Here is a 19,178-nt window from a genome sequence, read left to right as displayed (position 1 = left end):
AAAACCAACTCATTTTTCCACCTTCAAAAATTTATCAAATTCCAGTTCTGACATTTTGATGCTTTTTATGAAAAAATGGGGAAGAGGTGGGACTGATGATTAGAAATCACTTTGCAGCTCTGAAACCCTGCATTATGAGATAAGAGGTCTCCATTTCCCATAAATGGGTGTATTTAAGGCTCTAGGATTTAATTTTCTACTTAAGGTCTATACTTTATTTCTGAGTAATGGGACAGATCAAGACTCCAGGCTGGTTCTTTCTGAATTATTCTTGATGTCCATGAAATGTTGTACATCCTTTGCTTTTAGTCCTGGTGTTCATTTTGGATGATTTCTCACTTCTTCATGCAACTTTTGTGTCCTTCAACTGGTAAAGTGACATGAGATCTCTGTCACATTTGTAATGTGTTTGTGTTCTGTCTTGGTCTGATGCCATGTTTATAATATAACATTTTGGTGAGTTTCCTAGATGGTGACCCTACAGCTTTTTTTAGGATTGCAGAGATCAAGACTGTCTATTTCTAGACTGATATTTAGTTATTTTGTTAACCTCCCTATACTCTGAAAATAATCAGTATTCTCCTCCAGCAGGAAGAAGACTTTCAGGGGTTTCTTAATATTCAGTAAACCTAAAGTGAATATCCAAGAATAGTTACAAATTCATACTGAGAGACTGTGTTGATATACTTCCAGCCATCAAAAAGGGTTTGACAGCTGGTCCAAAAGCAGAATGTTTCCTTTTTTTCCCTCCCTGCAAAAAAAAAAAAAAGAACTTGAACCCAATAAACAACACTTCCATGAGAACACAGGACTCAAAGCAAAACAAAAGGAACCCCAGGATTGCAGATAAAAGACTCCATGTTTCCATAAGGAATTGCTGTCCTGTTTTTTATTTGTGTTCTTTAGTGGTGGTAGGGGTGGCAAGAGCATCCTGGAGCTTCCTGGCCATGGAGCATCATGGTGGAGCTGCCTTTGAGCCACAGTGCAGCAGAGTATTGGAATCAAAATATTTCCCTTTTCTAGTTTTACACATTCCCAAGAAAATTTTCACAGGGAGCAGTCCTGTTCTGTCAAATGTCATAATACAGGCAAGCAAACATAAAACACATGGAGGAAAAATTCCCAGCCAGGCCCTGCTTGTTGTTTTTGTAAATCTCAGGTTCTGCCTTGCAAGTCTACTGGTGAAGAAAGGGCTGTGAAAAATTCCCCCTGGGTTCTGTATTCCTGGGATGCTGGGGCTCTATATCCATGTCAGCTGACAGCTATTTCCTCCACTGAAACTTATCCACTTAGAACAGGAGCACTTTCAGTCCGCGCTCTGCCAGCAGTCACAGCTATTTTAGTCACCCTCTCTTGCCAATTCTGGATCCTGCACATCGTTTTGACATCCTCTTCAACCAGATCAGGCAAGCAAACAGCTGCTTTTGGAGCACCCCTATCTGGAAGGTTGCTCCAAATTACAGAGGGCAGATCTGTATATTAATATTTAAGATCTGTCACTGACTATATCAGCCAGCCTGATGGCGCTGATGAGATCTTCACTGCAGAAAGGAATGAACAAAGTAACAAAACATACAAAAAGGATCTGAGATCTCTAAATTGTTCTTTTTCCATGGTAACCTTCCTTGAAGAATAGAAGGCTCTTTAGGGAGAATGGCATAGTGTACTTTCCCAGCCTTTTTGCACTTCCCAGGGAATGTTTCTCACTGCAGAAGACTTAGGTCAGTTCTAGTGTCCATTCTTTTATGTTATGCAAGCTCATTTTTCCAGCTTCAGACTTGCTGAGGAACAGCAGCACTGCTAATTGAGCAAGCAGTGATCTTCAGCTTTTTTGGGTTCCCAAAGATCCCCTTGGAATCCCTTGGTTTCTCCTCCAAGCTTGGCAGCATTAGAGATGAGATTTTCAAGGATCAGTATCACAATATATGTAATGAGAATACTATAGTCAATCCTTACTTTGGTACCAACAAAATAGCGTGAACACTGGATTTTGTTTCATAGGATGGAGCCACAGAAACAAACTCATCTGGAGCTGTTCTGTCCTTGGACCACCTCAGATCTATCCCACCGAGGTCTGTAACATCTGCTACAAATGCAAAGTCTGCCTTCCTGTCCTCTCCCTCAAACTTCTTGCTATTTTTTTGTTGCCCAACAAGGATATCCCACTTTTGCTGTCCCTTAGAAGAGAATTAAGGAATTAAAGGAATTCCCTTAGGGGGGAATTCTAGGGGTTTTTTGAGTCATACTCTTCCAGACCTCTTACAAGAATTGGTGCACGTTGGTCCTGCCTCTCCCTTTGTCTGCTGCAGGAGCATGTCCTCACCTCTGTGTTTGTGGGAGGAACTTGAGGAACTCTCTCTGTGCCTCTGCATTGCACACTAAGGGCGTGGACAAACTCCAGTGCAGTTCAGGCTGGTGCTTTACCACATCTGTATCCTCTCCCAGCTGTAGCTGTGCCTTGTCACCAAGTGTCCTTGCTCTGAAGAACTTCATTTCCACCCATTTCTGGTGGAACACCAACTGCAGGAAGAGTGGGTCACCCAGACTCAAGGTTGGGACTGGGGGGATCCAAAGCTGTCCTTGGCCCACTGTATGACCTGAGACTTTGCTTTGTCCCTGAGCTTGCATTCCAAGGTGATGGATGAGAAGGACTGACTGTATTCTTTGAAGCAAGACCCCTGACAAGGCGTGAAAGTGTCCTTGCAGCTGTCGAGTGGAAGGTGGGGAGGAGACAGAGCTGGTGCAGCACTGAGAGGTGCCTCAGCTCTGGCTGCTGTTGCTACCTGTGTGTCTGCCTAGCAGAGCAGTGTTGCTAAGTTCCCCATGCAGCCCTGGGAGCGCGTCGTTCTCCGTGTGGGTGGGTGTAAAAAAGCTGTTGCAGAAAGTTTCAAAAGAAGCTTAGCAGTGAGAAGAGCTGCAGCTCAGACCCATTTGCAAAACACGAATGCCACCTCCGCTCCGCACGGAGATCAGCTGACACTGGCAGGAACAGTGCCACTTCTTCAGTCACTCTTGCCATTTTTTCAACTCTTCACAGAAGTTATTTGGCTCAAAGCATAGGTCAGTGAATCAGGATCAAGGCAAGGGCAGGATAACATGCCTGCCACTGGCTCCTGGTGCTGCTGTGAAGGGCTCAGTGCTGGCATTCTCGTGGGTTTGGGAAGGTTGCTGTAGAACACGGTAAAAGTCAGAGCTGACCAAGTTCTCAATGCTTTGCTGAATCAAAGCACCCTTGCCAGCCCACTCTGCATTCTATTAAATTTGCCAAGAGGAGATTTTTGAATAAAACATACAAATGGCAATAAATTTCAAATTCCAGAGAAGTTAAGGGCCACCAAAGATTGCTGCTTGAGTTCTGCAGCTATTTATTCTTGACTCTTTGTTGCAGCAGTGCCTGTTATTTTTCTCCTTATCCTACTATTTCTCCTTCCCAGTGTTCTTTGGCAAGTTGCCTAATACCGAGCTGGAGAAGGAAATTTCAATCTGAGAAGAGAAACACCACATCCAGTCCATCCTGAACTTTAGTATTCCACCACACAGAACCTTAATGCTCACCACTGGCAATCTGTCCTGCTGCCCAAGGCTGGCAAAATCACCAACAGTTGTGGCTCTTCCATACCACCTTCCAGAGATGTCAGGAGTCCTTCTGACTTCAAAACCTCCCCTTTCCTGGAACTCCACTCCTTCCTCACATCCCAGACGTCTATGGACATTTGAAAGCCCTCTTTCTGGCTGGTGCTTGCCTGTGGGATATATTTGTTCACATTCCCTGAGAGGGTATCATCAAGTCTTCTTTGCTCTTCACCCACAAGCATGAAGACGCCACAGAGCACATCCTAAATCTGTCTCAGCAGCAGGTTTGAAATGTCACGGAAACATTGGCTGAGGGAGTCAGGGACAGAGCCATGCAGTACCACTGCCATCAGGAGTGGCAGAGCTGTGCCATGGGAGAGTGATTTCCCATCTCTGCACGTTTTACTTGTTGGCACAAGGAGCCATGAGGTCACTCTGAATCAGCAGGAATAACTCTACCTAGAGATATTTCCTCCAGCAGCAGACAGCTTTTTTGTAGAGGAAGATAGAAATGTAAGTACAAGTGCAATATATCTTCACCTGCTACTTAGAGTACTTTTGGGGCTGGCATCCTTGTCACTGTGAGAATCTCCTCTTTGAACTGAAAGGGCCTCAGAGCACTGTAATAACATTTGCATCCTGTTCCAATAAGTGTTGGGGCCTTCTTCTGTTTTCCAGTAGAAGAGAAAAGTGTGGACAATTAACTTTGTGTCACTAGGATGCTCTTGATAACATCTGTATCTCTTTTACTGCTACCAGCGCTTGTTCAGGAAAAGGGTCTCTATTTTCCTAGGAGCTCTACAAATCAAAGACCTTGGATATATTAAGAAAAATGTTTGAGCTGATCCCCAGGGACTTATAAGTTAAAAAAAGTGAGACACAGAGAGGGAGAAGAAGGCAACAATGGGAAAGTGCTGGTCACCAAGGCAGACAGTTGTTTTAGGCCTCTGGCAGAGTAGCTGCTATGAAGTCATTAAGCACTGAGCAAATAATTAAAACTGTTGTTCATGAATTTTTCAGTGGAATATTTTCTGAGAGGATGTAGTTCAGTCATGAAACATGTATTAGCCCAGTAAGGCAGACACATGACAGGGAAAGACAGAAAGAAGGGGGAGGAGGAGTGAACAAGGAAACTCTGAAATAATTAATCATCAAATCATTTTCCACTTGCATGACTTCCCGCTGAAATCTTCTGATGGAGGAATGCAACAGTTATATCAGACCAGGATAGGTTTTGGGCCTCACTGAGTAACTCTCCTTTTGTAGCTCCACCACTGCACTGTGGAAGATACTTAAGCATCCACACTGTTTATATCTTTGCATCCAGACTCTCATCTTGCTTGACTTGCTGCCACCTGTGGATGAGTCTCACCATCTCCCATAGCCTTTTGTGTAAAACTGCAACTGAGCCACTCAGACGGGTCTGTTTGTCTCCACAAGAGGTAAGAATCGCTCTGAGCAACTTCTGAGAAATTGGTCTCCAGAGGCAGAGCAGATCTTCCTTCACTACTCTGCTCTTACTTAGGAACCCACATGGGAGGTGGGTTTTAAAAACAGTTTGGCATTGACTGCCCCTTCCATCTGCTTCCAGCTGGCTGAGGTCTTGGGAAAACCCTGGCACAAGAAAATCCAAGATATGTATCCTGTGAGCTGGAAGATCCTTAGGCACACTGGTTCATAGCCTTCCCCAGCCTGAGGTGAAGCCCATGATTTGTGTACTTCCAGTGTCTCAGCTGACGGATGGAAATTCTTGCCAGAGTAGTGTGACATGTGATCACCATCTCAAAATGTGACATCCTGTATTTAGCAGGGAAGGAGAGCCTTCAGCTGGGTTTTGCAGGAAAAGCAAAAGCAAACTTGCAGCACTCCTCTTCCTGCCTCTATGTGATAGAGTGCTCTTGGACATGAGACCAAATAAAGGGACATACTTGCATGTGGAAAGAGATTTTCTTGGCAGATGCTGCCATCCTGCCAGATGCCCAGGGCAGCACACCCTCCTCCCCATACCTTGAAAGAAAGGGACTGGATAGCAAGAAGCAAAGTCCTTCCAATATGAGGAAGGGAGCCTGCCCTGATTCCTGCAATTTGCATTTGACAGGATGAGTCCTCTGTTCGACCAGAGCATCCTGCCGAGGCTTTCATCCCTCTTCACACAGCGCACCATATGGATCGGCTGCTCCCGCAGGGAATGTGTTTGTGCATTCCTGCTTCTCCCCAGCCATCCCCTCAGTGCAGGATGTGCAGCCAGTGGACAAACAGCCCTTCACACAGGGAGCTGCAGCAGCTGCTGCTCAGGCTTGACCCACCTGCTGCTAGACAAGCCAACAGGCTGGAGAGCAGAGCTTTTGCTTTCTGTTATTCATTTCTTTTGGCATGAACAGCCGTGCCAATTAAATCACAGAGGAGGAGACAGTTCCCATATCTACGCAAAAGAATGAGAGGGAAAAGAGAAAAGAAGCAGGCTTCATGGTTTTGTTTGTATACACTGGAATAATTTTATATTAAAAACCTTGAGCAGCTTGTTGATGACTACTGAGAGGCACGACGAAAGATCCTTGTTAGCAATCTCTGCTCTCCCTGTTGGGCAATGAGGCCTTATGTTTGTGTGCTAATGGGTTTCCACTGAGGAAAAACCCTGCTCCTGTGGAGCAGTTTGTTAAAGGGAGAAGAGACCCCTGGGATGGCCTCTTTCTTCCACCAGCTATGATCACAGCTGCAAATATTCCGACCTGGGGCCCTGGGAAGCAAAAATGAAGTGGTCCCACAACGCCAATGTGGGAAGTGCTGCAGCACCACTTCATCCTACTCCTTTCTCTTAGTACAGCAATAGGAGATGCAGGGAGCAAAGCTGCATCGAGAAAACAATATCAGGAGGTGGTTACAGCAGGCATTGCTGAGATGATGGGAGAAAAGAGCACCAGAGTTGGAGAATCCTTGGAGATCCATGGCACAAGGCAGTTTATTTTCTTCCTGAGGTCAAGAATAGAAGCTGACTCAGGCATGATGGAGGCACATTAGTTGAATGTTCTTGAAATCACAGAACTTAAACCAGCAGCTCTGTGCTCCAGACCTTCAGGGCTCTCTCATGCATATTTTTCTTAATGCCCTGCAGTTGTGGAGTGTCCCTGGTCTCCCTGTGATGCAGGCAGACAAAATGTTGGGAGAAGCTGTTCTTTCAGGTGGCTCACTCTTCAGCAGAGTCTTTTCTGGAGAACTCCCCTGGTTTATCACCAGCTTTCTGCCCTGCTCACTGTGCAGTGGAAGGATGGGCAAAGCCTTTCTGGCTGCCTCTTGGTGCTGCTGGGCTCCCTGCAGCTGCACACCTGACTGTCTCCTGCACACCTAACTGTCTCCTGCACACCTACAGCTCAGCTCTTCCGTGGGGGAAGAGATAAATCTCCCTGAATGACACCCACACACGTGCAATCCCTGCCCTTTGGAACCCAGCAGCACTTGCCTCTAAGTGCTGCAGGTGTAGGAGGGAGGACTTTTGTTTACAAGAGATTAGGGGCTGGGATCTGCTGGTATGACAACACTGGGATGTGCTTCTGCTGGAGAACATGGAGTTCTCCTCTTGCAGTTGCTGAGTCATAGAAAAGGCAGAGCAGTAATTTCAGGGTGCTGACAGCCTGACACAAGGTTAGACCTTCCATTTCCATGCCAACAGCGGTGGTGACGCACAGCAATTAATTGCTCCAGGTCAGCTGGTGAACTTTTCCCAGTGTGAAAAATGGGATCCTGTTGAGCCTTCATGCACTGAGTAGGGAGCTGAATCCAGAGATTCCACAACATGTCCTCCAGTTTCCTCAGCTGGTGTTACTGGCACTGGGGGATGCTAATGGGTGGCTGGGTATGATGCCTGTCTTACAGAGCATTTTTTTCTCCTTATTCTTTCTTTCCCCATCCAAGGACGGTTTTGGAGACTAGGCAGGAAGGATGCCAGATGTTTTCTTTGTACTGCAGTGATCACACTAAGTAATGCAATTACCAGGTCTCCCCCACAGAACGAGCATCCTGGCCAGGAATAATTTCCTTAGTGTCTCCCTTCTCGGTTCTGTGTTTTCCAAAATACATCCTCAAGTCTGCAGTCAGCAGCAGAGACAAAATACCCCCTAGCTCCAGAACATCTCTTCCCAGGAGTTTATTCACTTAAAACTCCCAGCCTCAACAAGAGGAGTTCATTACTCAGTAGGATCACATTTGTGCAGAAGAAACATGTGATGACTACTGAAAAGCAATTAAAAATTGAAGGCTTAATGACCCAAATAGGAATTCATGCACCAAACTACCATTGATTTGTTAAGACCTTATGTGCATATATATATATATATATAAAGTGTTTCAGAAAAGAGTTTCTTTGAGAAATTTTTTATCTCAGAAGGTGTTAAAAATATTTTGAGAAGGTTCAATCATCCCATATCGATACATTTTCAAGCAGAGCAAAACAAATGTCTTTTTTCAATTGGAAAAAAAATTTCATCTGCAATGTATATATATTTAAAACACACACACAAAACCTCAAAAGCAGTGAAAAATAGTCCAAAATTATGTATAGAAAGTGCTAACATTAATATTCATGTTTTTTTAAAAAATCTGATGGCATGTATTTGTGCTCAGCATGGTTTTTTATAGTGTTTTCTGCTCTTGGTCAGAAAGAAAGGAAAATTTTCATCTCAGTCCCTTGCCTGTATATCTGATTTATCTTCAATGGAGCTCAATCTTTTAAAAATTTCCTTCTGTGTTTTTAACTTCTGGAATGTCGCAGTTGCATTTTTAATGCAATTAAATTAATTTACAAAATCCAGACATTTTGTTTTATATAGGAAGGGTTAATCATTTTAATTAAAAGAGAAAGATAACACATTAAATTTTTGAAATTAAAAAAAGACACCCAAGTGTCTGCAAGAAGGAGTTAATTTTGTCCAGGTTTGTTTCCTGTTGCTGCTCAGAGGGAATCCCAGAGCTTTGAGACACCTGAAACATGGATTTCCTGACACTCAGCTGTGTTTGCTGCTGTTGTCTGGCTGGGAGCCAAAGTCAGGAGGCAGGAAAATGCTGACTGTGAGAGCAGGCAGGTGCTGCCTGTGGCAGGGAATGGCTGTGGATATGAAGAGAAGGAACTGAAGCTCCTGGGGTTCTGCTTTATTTTTTTTCCTTTTTTTGTGGACTGGGCTCTGTGGTGCCAAGCTTGGAACTTCCTACTTGCCCTGGGGACCTTAGACCACCAGCAGTTTAATGTATTAGAGCTGAATTTAGGGCTCCCTACTATTTGGCTTTCCTCTCCATCATGTGCATTCCCAATGCAATCAATAGTGCAGTCAAGCATTTCCTGACTGGACACACAAACTGCCTGGCATTCCTACAAGGGTAGGTTCCCTTCACTGTTTCCTGCTGTGCCAAAGACATCCCTCTAACAGCAGATCCAGATTAACTTTCTTCTTGACATGCATTAGCAAAGCTCCTTTTTGTTTTCAAAACCAAAGTCTTTGCAGGGAAGAAGAGCCTTGTTCAAACCCTGCAAGGTGATGAATTGCAGAGCTGGCTGATACAAAAAGCTCAGTGCAAGCTGATTTCATCTTAAAGCAATACAGTTAAGCCAGCATATATTCTGTGTAGACACCTTCTGTGCCCTAGTGACCCTGGGATTTAGCTAGATCTCTCTCTAATTGATGTTAAAATAAAAGTTTAGTGGAATCTGAGTACCTTGCAGAAGTCTGAGTTTGCTGAAGCCTCTGCCTCTCCTTGCAGGATTTTTCCAGTGAGAAGTGTGCAAAAATATCTCTCTAAAGGATCTTGCAAGCTCAGAAACAATGTGATTTTGAGCCCCATTCTGTAGCCACTTTGAAAAAAACATCAATTCTTCCATTGCCTCCAGAGGAGAACCTGGTGTCAGACCTTTGGAGAAAGTTTCCTGGTGTTTCACAAGGCCTATCCTGGTATTGTGATCCACTGAGTAAGAGATGCCCCTGCTTGCATTAATGTGTAAATTAATGTGTAAAAAGACAATATGCCAAAGTCAATAATGCAGATTTTAATTAATAGTAAATGGGAGGTAGAGAGATAGAAAGAAATAGAAAAGATGAAGGGGTGAGAGAGATCAAGTAGAAGACAATCACCACTTGTGCATCCAGCAGCAACCTGTTGGTCCTTTTTCACCCTTCATGGTGGTGGTGGGATCCCAGAGAGCTGTTTTTGTGGGGATTCCACCCTTATACAGTCCAAGTTCTATGTATTCATGGGGCACAGATGCCATTCCCATAATTTAAGGTGATATGTGTATCAGCAGTTGCTTCCTTTCCAACATCATGCCACAGTGGGAATTTTTGTCCTAATCAGATACATCCTCAGGCCTGGAATTAGCACCTTTCTGTGGCAGATTTCTGCTGCCTGTGCTTATTTCAAGTTGCCACTGCAGTGACTTATCTTATGGCAAGTTCCTTCTGTGGCCTTGACAGTGTTTGGAGACAGGGAGCTGTATTATGTCCTTACAGCTGGCCACAGGGAAATTGAAGGCTGCTAATGTTAGCTCAGACTGGGCTCTAAGTGGGATATATCCCTGCTGAAGTTGTTCACCTTGCAAGAGTGCTGCAGGATCATCAGGCTCTTAATTATCTGCTCTTCTCTCTGGTTATAAAGCAGATTGACTAAACATCCTTGCCTAGTGAAGAGATGGTTAAATACTCACAGCCTGTGGCTCTCCTTGCCTTTAGCATTTTTTCTGCTGGATTAAATGTGCTGGGAACCCAAGAACAACTTTTTCTCAATATTTGTTTGTCAGGCATTTGTCTCATGTCCCACTCAACACAATCCATGGAGTATGATTATTGTTCCCTGTTATTGTTCCCTGTTCCCTGTTATTCCCTTCCCTCTGGTCATGAAGTTCCTTGTGCCTGCCTGCTAAAGCCATATGCTGTGTCTCCAGGAGAGAGGGAGAAAACAGGATTAAGGTTGAAAGAAAACAAAAATGTAATACAAGGAAAAAACAGTTTGGGGGCTTTTTTTTCTGTTGTCAAGGTTTTTTGTGGGCTTTGAGAAAGTAGAGGAATGGAAAGGGGAGAAAGGCTTTCCTATGAAAGAGGCAGTCTTCAGAATTCAGTCTTTGGTAACTCTTTTGAAAAGCTGAATTCATTCAAGGTGAAGAGAAAGGAAGATGAATAAGTTACCTCACATTCTCTGTCAGATGCTGCAGACTCCACAGTGCCTGATAACTTCTTACCCTGCTAGTTAACACAGCAAATTGCAAAATGTTCCTGAGGAAATAGCTCGGGCTGGATCTCCTCCTAGAACAATGAAACCACATCAGTGGGAACCAGAGGAACTGCAGACTTTGCAGGTTGGCCTGGAAAATGCTGTTTCCAGGAAGAGCCCTCCAGGGACAATTCCACATAACTGATGTGGTAACTCACCACTTGTGCTGGGAGAAAACAAACTCACCTAAGGAAACAAGTCTCTGCCAACAACAGTTCAGAAAGTGCTGTTCTGAAAGTCCTCAACACATGAAATTGGGAGTAGATAAACAGTGTGAAACATGATCACATGTAGGGAAATCATGGGGGGTTGTAAAACCAAAAAAAAGTGGCTGAGAAAGCTACTGTGATCAACAAATTAGTGAATCTCAGCTTGAGAGTTCCTAGTCTTATCTCAAAAGTCATTAATATGGTAGGGGACTCTATAATTCCCAGAGATTTAGTTTCAGCTCAAAAGGGACACGTGTGGGTGAGAAAACTGATGAATTAATTCTGTGATCAAATCTCTTCCTGTCAGGAGGAGAAACCACCCCAGAGATGCTTTTAAAACTGCGCTTTTTGTCTTTACCTTGTTCTTCCCCAAAGTGTGCCCAAGGCAGAAACCCCCATCATTCTCATCTGTCCCAGGGGTGGGAGGTGAGGACTGAGATGTTCTCTGGCAGCACTGAGCAGCATCGTCCACCCTTTCCTGTGCTCTGTGACTCATGCTGGAGGGAAGAGACATTGTTATGAATGTAAAGTACACACTGACATGGTCTTCCTCCCATCCCAAATGAGGAAGAGGACTAGAGACAGATAGAAAAAAAGACAGGGCTGGTTCCCTCTCATTTGGTACTGTGAACATACTGCAGGGAGGAGCAGTAGGTTTGGATTTGGATGCAGGGAATCTGCTCTGTACACCAGTCTTAAGACCTCTAACCAAAAAGTTAGAGGTAGAAAGAGATTAATGCAGCTTTTCCCAGAACCTCCCTCTAGCAGGTTCTTCAGCAGAGCCCTAGCAAAGCTCTGAAAGCCCTGCTTCTCCTTGTGAAATGGAGAGGAGAATTTCTCAAGGCATATTTGTTTATAAACAGACTAACAGGTGAATAACACCTTGCACAATTTTTGTCCTTTACAACATAAGGACTTGTAAGTCTCTGTAGGTGTATGTGTAAACTGGACTTCCCCATCTGTCATCTTTCCCAAATTTTCTTCTCTTTCATCACATCTACTTAAGGGCTAGAAGCAAAGCAGAAGGGCAAAATCATCTTATTTACCATAAACATCCAAATTCCTGTATATGCCAGGAAAACAGAGCTGCCTTCATATCTCAAGCTGAAGTCTAGCTCTCTCCAGTGCAATCAAATGAACAGCTGTTGCTGTGGAGCTTGTCTGAAAACATCTCTCTGCATTCTGCTCATTCAGGTCTTTTATGCCTGCTGTTCCCATTACTGTGCTCTTTCTCCAAGTGTTGAATTTTCACTTGGACATTTATAGTTTTATCTCTGCTCAAAGACACAATCAAACACCACCACAGACAACACCAGCCAGGGGCTGAATCATATCTTTGCCTATGCCAAATTTTTAAATTCCAGCAGAATACTTTGATACCAAAATGGTTCAATGGCTGAAACCCAGAGTTTACGAAAGTTGAACATGCAAAAGAGATAGACTCATGCTGGTCTTCATTTACACCCCATTCACACTCTCTTCTCTTGAACCTTTCATGGATTTCCAAGGATAAATATTGTTCCCAGTATATCTCTTTCTACCAACACAGCATCATTTAATTTGGTGGCAATAGAAGTACCATTTCTCAGGCCACTGCTTTTCACCTGCCACATCACTGTTCAGGAGCTTGGCAGGAAATTGTAAAGGCTGGAAGTTAACATGATATTGCAGGGAAAAGAAGAGGATGCTCACAATGCTGGAAATGCCACTCGAAAGGCTGGATAAAGAAAGGTTGGATTAAACTGCAGAGGGAATTAAACTGTTTGGATCAGTTTGGAAATACCTGCATTTCAGGTAACACCTGCTCCCCATTGTTTCTTCAGTAAGTTCCAGACACAGAATGTCCCGTTTGAGACTCATGTCCATTCCCTGGGCTATCCTTCCAGCAGAAATTACAGAAACCTCTGGAAGAGCTTTCTTCCAGAATGAAGTCCACAGGCTGGACTTCCCATTTACAGTGGGCATAATGGAATTTTCAAACATCTGGCTGAGCAAAGAACAATTTGTTCTTTGTTGAGTTCATAATTTCTGCCTCTGGAACTGTTTGGTTGGACTGCACAGTCCCTTTGATGCTCTCCTCAGGACTGATAACTATTCTGCCATGTCCCAAGCCCCGTGCTGGGTGTCTGCCAGCCCCATGCTTACCCCTGCTGACTGGCACCTCCCTGCTGTCATTGTCAACATCCAGAGCCAGATCCTGACTTCCCTCTTTACCCATCCATGTCTTTAGCAAAGAGACTGGAGTCTTTTTCTCATGATCAGTGGAAATGAGCGGTGTAGGCCTGAAGGTGGAATTATTGCCCAAAAATTTGAGATCAGCAAAAGTACAAGTTAGGCAAGTTAAAAAGAGGAGACATAACAATTGACTAGAAGAAAGAGAGAAGATACAGGAGCAGAAGCACTGTCTGTATGACCTACTCCTCATTCTGTGGCTTTTTCTTTGCATGTCACTCAAAGAACTAAAACTGAGTATCTGGCCAGTGGCTGCATGGAGCCAGTGCATCCCTGGCCTTTCTGACCCTTTGTTCCCACACAGTGAAAAGAAATCCTTTCATCACCTGACCAAAGGGGTCAGGATAATCTCTTCCCCTCCTGCATGGAGCCAATCCTGCTCTCCAGCCCCGGGGAGATGAGGCAGGATTAATAATTGTGATCAATGTGTTTCTTGTTTCCAGATACTGCGTACCAGAAGGTATTTTGAGAGTATGATATATGAGTCACTGTGGGATGCAGCAGAATGTTTTAGCCTTGCAGCTTGGAGGTGCATTATTCATCTTCTCTCGGCCTATAAAACATGCAGCCCAGAGACTCCCTGAATATGATCTGCAGAAGCTCAACTTGAACCTCCAGGGAAGTTCCTTGAAAGTGTTTCTGAAAAAGACACTCATTTTTTTTAGTTAAATAACAGGAGATAATCCTTCCAGATCTCCTTACCCTTCTTTCTCCACCTCTCCTCAATTTTCTGGCTTAATTCCAAAGCCTCTAAAGAGAAGATTGATAGGGGGCTGGTATTTGCTAAAATCCCTGTTTTCAGCCTTGTAGCACCCAACCTTCATCACAGCCTGTGCCCCCTGCTCCTATCCAAAGTCTGCATTAAATTGGTATATCCATCATCTGGCTGCCAGCCACAGCCTTGACAGAGAAGGGAAGAAGTGAGTGGACAGAAATATCATAAAACTCCTCAGATGACACCATTTTGATTAGGAAGAACCCTAACTTCTGCAGCCACTTTCAAGCACATTAGAAAAGGTTGAGACACTCAATAACTACTTATTGAGACACGTAGTTTGAAGAGGCTGTAGTGAATTAAGCTCTTGTTAGTAGAGGATTTGGATCTTCATTCTTGCACTATCCTCTGAAACAGATGTTGCTGAAAAAGCTGTAGAAAAGCTGGTGGATCTGGGTGTGCTTTGGCTCTCTGAGCTACACAAGACTTTTCTTGGCCTCATGGATTTTGCCAGAGCACAGACATCACTCATGTCACAAACTCAGCAGGGTGTCTGGTATGAAATGGGACTGGGTCTTAAATAGTTAGATTGGTCCCAAAACCAAGGGACTTTCTCAAAGTCATCAAAACCACCAAAGAGCTGATCCCTGTTAAAAAAAAAAGAAAATCAAGAAAAAACTGTTTATTATTTGATAGATGCTAAACTCTTACATTTGGCCTCAGTTGCATTTTGTTTGGTAAGTATTTTCAGATCCTTTTAGCTTAAACCTGCAGAAATGCTGTAATTTTCATATAACGATGTTGAGTAGTAATGGGAGGGTTTTGCTAATTAGGAAAGAACATCAAAGAATTTTCTTATTACTAAGCAAGTTCTTTCAGACCACTCTTTCACAGAGAAAAGCTGGTTTCTGTGTGAATGGTTTCTCCATCTCAATGGGAATCTTTCTGAATGGAATAAAGGAGAACTTTAGGATGGTGTCCTTCCCATGTGCCCTTATCAATGCAGCCTACATTTAAAATTCCATATAGGAGGGGTTTAATTTTCCTAAATCACAAAATATGCATTAAGAGGGGAAAAAATGCGCTCAGATTAGGTAATTTGTTGGAAACTAGAATTTCCTTTCCTTCTGTGAAGGTGCAGGCATGTTCACCAAGCAAAATCACTCTTATATCATAATGTCAGGAGCTGCAAAATTCAAAAACTTCATGGCAGCACATGACTAGTACAAGACATCTGGTTTTGGCTGGGTGAACATTTTAACAAGAAGCTGGATTTTCACCATAGGTCCAATCCTTTAAAAAAGGTCAGGGCTGTCCTCAAAGAGTTCATCAAGAAAGAAAACCCTGTTCTTTTTGAGCAGGTTTGTTGCTAGGTTGAAGATCCTATCAGGAAAAAGGGTATTAGTATTTGAAAAATCAGCCTTCTGAATCCTTTTGGGTCTCTCAACTCATTATTTTTGGTAGATCCAACCTCTTCTATTGAAGCAATCAAGATACACTGTCAAGTTTTCAGATTATTTGACATTTTGACTAATGGTTTCTTTTCCCTTTGACTTCCCATCTATTTTTAGGCGAAGGAATGCTGGTTTAAAACTTTACAAAGTTTCATTTAAAAGAGGTCAACGCAAATGTTGCCTATTTTTCCATAACATAAAGTGACATTTCAGAAATGTCAATTTGAAAATGTTCTATAATTTTTAAACTTTCCCTTCGTTTTGGGAGGTTGAACCTGTCTGCCTCAGTTTAGCCAAAACTCAGTAATCTTCATTGCTGTGCATTTACCTCAGTTCAATTTCAGCAAATAGGAGCCTTTCAGATCAAGACAAGTTGTGTGGTGGGCAGCAGGTGCAGGAGGGAAGTCTCTGAAGAGAGCTGAAGGACCAATTCTTTCTAAAGCCTTCTCTGCTTTCCTTGCCAACACTTTTAAGAGACCCCAACATGAGCCTTGGTGGTTTGTTTGGAAAGGGATCTTCTTTTGAGTCTTTGGAGGTTCCAGACAAGAAGATCATGAAATCCTTGGTTGCCCTGGTGAGAGGCTTTGCAAAGTGGGTAGGATACCTTCTCCAGGTTGGAGGGAGGTTTTGAAACAGCTCCCTCCAGCCTGCAGCCTCACCTGTATTGTTTGATATTGTTCCTGCCTGAAATATTCATAAAACATTATACGTAAAAACTTAGGCTGACGAATGAGAAGAGACAGTTCTCCTAATAAAGTCATTGACAGAAAGGCTGAAGTGGTTGTTTTTTGTTTTTTTTTTACTTCTGTGTGGAAGCTTGTCATTTGGCTGCTGCAAATTGCTCTGAGTAGCAAAAAAAAAAAAAAAAAGGCAAAAATAGAGTAGTAGATGGCACTGAAGAAGAAAATGTCCCAGCAAATTGATCATTTGTGGAGACATACAATTAAAGCTGAGGATTCCTCACTTGTTGTAATGAGGGAACAAAGAGTGTCTCAGAACTTATGGAGTTCATTTGTTTAAACAAGACCTGTCCTGCAGGTGACAGATCTCTTACTGCCTGCCGGCTGTCCCTGCTTGATACCACACCCTGCTCTAACAAAAATGACACCTCTTTTAAGATGCTGCTCATTCCATCACCATCTTAATCGTGCAAATGACCTCACTTGACTAAAAAAGTGTCTGATTGCCAACCAGCTTACTGTCCCACCCCAGGATCCTGCTTCAGCCCAGAAATTAGCATCGCATCTTTATCTCCCGGTGAAACAAATAAACACGTGGCATTGTTCTTGTTGCTGTATCTCTTGCAGACAAACAAAGCAGTAGCCAAGGGGGATTTCCACCACGCAAGCTCCAGCTCCCGGCGAGCTCTCTTCCTGGCCGTCCTGTCCATCACAATCGGAACTGGCATCTACGTCGGGGTAGCCGTGGCTCTTATTGCCTACCTGTCCAAAAACAACCATCTATGAGCCTCAGGAAAGGGGGAAGAACCAGCCAGCCCGGCTCCTGCACTGCAGAAGTCCCCAGCACATCAGACTGCGTGGTTTTCCAAAAAAGAGACAAACACTTTCTGGGGGCAGGTACAGGATGAGGTGGGCTTGTGCATTGTTGTGGGGTGGGGAGCTGGCGGGGCTGGGGGAAGTTCCACCATTCGTGATGCACAAGTCTTGCTTATCTTCATCAACCCCTGTACAAAAAAGGGAAAGAAAGAGCAAAAGAGGGACAAAGAATGAAAAAAAAAAAAAAAAGGAAAAAATAAAAGGAAGGAAGACGGGGGTTGTGTGGAGAAGGGTGTTTTGCCTTTGCCTTCTTTTCAATACGGTGTTTACAAGCATCTGGCAAACTGAGCTGTTCTCTTAATACCTTCTTGGTCACCTGAACTTTGCAGCCAGCATGAGCTTGTGCTTAATTAGCTTGTTAAGCACGGCACTGAGATCTGGGAAAGCATGGACAGTGACTGGTGCTCTGAAAGAGCAATATAAAAACAAGAGGAAGAACATGGCTTTTTTTGTCTTTTGAATGCAGGACTCATTTGCCTCAGAGTGAATTGGACACCTCAGCATAGAGTGGTATTGCCTACTCTTCTTGTTTGGGGGTAGGCTTCCATGGGAGGAGAAAAGGAAATTAAAAATATTTTTCCTTCCTGTCCTTGTTTTTGGATGAAGGTGTGCCCCACAGGCCCACTCAGTGAAGAACAGCTGAGGTTACAACTGCATGACTCGGCTCCGCAGACAGAGTGCAATTTTGAAATAACATGAGACCCGTTGTAAAATTAATTCCTCCATCCAGTCACATTGTGATATCAGCACTTTACTGTGGCATTATTGCTCATCTGGGCTGCTCCACCTTGCCGTGGAGACCTGCACAGCAGTCAGTGCAAGAAACCTGGGGAAAAAAATGCAAACTGAAATACTAATAAGTTTTTAATTAAAAAAAAAAAAATCACGGTAAAGCATGGGAATTAACCAGAGAAAGGAATGCTTCATACATTTCTGGGGTCCTGCTCATACACAGACCAGTGAAGGTCACTCAGATCAGAAGCTCACAGCTCAGCTGTGGATCAGGGACACGGCACAGCCATGGAGAGACAAGTCGGTTCCCCAGTAAGCAGAGCAGTGGTAAAATGTAGGGGAACTGAGCCTTGTCCTTACTTCACTGACTGAAATGATGCATTTATTTTCTTCTTTACTTGCTCCCCACACTCAGCTGGTTTTTTTTATCTTACAGATTTCCCTGCACTCAACCATTTTTTTGTCTTACCATTTTGTCCCACCCCAGGGCGTATCAGCATAGACATGTATATGTAGCTACACATATATATAAACACACACAGAGGAAAACCATCCAAATCAGTGACCATTTTATTATTCAACTGCCTTGTGTTTTACAAACATGGTTTCTTTAAACAAGTATGTCATCAAAGACCTTTTTTTCCAACTCTGTATTGTGTGTCATCTTTGCTCTGGGACAGTTTTCTCCTCTTGTTTTGGGTTTCCATTATGTTGGTTATAATTTGACTTCTTTTAATTTTGGGGGTGGGGGAGAACAAACACATGCAATCCTATTTTTCTGGTAGCTATATGGTTTATTAAAACACATGGTATACAGCTACTGGTGGCTTTGTGTGACACTTTTTTTGGGGGTGGATGTGAAGCATTAGATTGAGTGAAACTTGCCCCAGTGCACCCAGTCCAGCCACCTCCAGAGGGGCTTGTATGGAGCATCTCATGCTGTCCCTGGACCCAAAAGCCTGTTGCAGTCACTGGCAGGTTTTTGGCACTGAACCAAAGAACCATGCAATTATTTCAGCTGGAAGGGAGTTTAAAGATCACTTAGATCCAACACCCCTAGCATGGACAAGGATTCCATTCACATTGGATGGGAAATTATTGGGCTTCAGGCTAAGCCTGGAGACTGGCAATATGCTCCTAGTCCCTTCTGCATATGTATTATGCATGATTTGTGGGAAATACAGTGTTTTTCATAAAGCCTAAGCTTTGGAGTGCATGGTATCGAATAAAAAAGTCTGATTATTTATTTAAAGGGAAAGGAACTAGTATTTCCTAGCTTCGATTTGAAGTTAACCTGGAGTCCAAAAAAATTAGCAAACACAGGTACTGTAAGGTCATTAAGCAAGCCTAACAACAACAGCAATAATAATAATAATAATAATAATAATAATAATAATAATAATAATGTCATTTTTAAACCAATCTTGTAGTTGAGGACTCTGCCTGATGAACTTTGGTG

General features: G+C 43.4%; 1 protein-coding gene across 1 annotated transcript in view; it reads left to right on the top strand.

Moving 5' to 3' along the window:
* SYNDIG1 (synapse differentiation inducing 1) overlaps positions 1-18,539 on the top strand; it is a 49,564-nt gene extending 31,025 nt beyond the window's left edge. Inside the window, exon 4 of the mRNA XM_085054531.1 lies at positions 16,739-18,539. Coding sequence (XP_084910657.1) covers positions 16,739-16,897 — 159 coding nt within the window. The 3' untranslated portion in view covers positions 16,898-18,539. The remainder of the gene's footprint in view (positions 1-16,738) is intronic.
* The last annotated feature ends 639 nt before the right edge of the window (positions 18,540-19,178 follow it).

Source organism: Lichenostomus cassidix, chromosome 3 (assembly GCF_008360975.1).
Source record: "Lichenostomus cassidix isolate B80296 chromosome 3, HeHo_3.0, whole genome shotgun sequence".
NCBI classification, from domain to species: Eukaryota; Metazoa; Chordata; class Aves; order Passeriformes; family Meliphagidae; genus Lichenostomus; species Lichenostomus cassidix.
The sequence above is the reverse complement of the archived record's forward strand: the minus strand, read 5'-3'. Positions and strand labels throughout refer to the sequence as shown.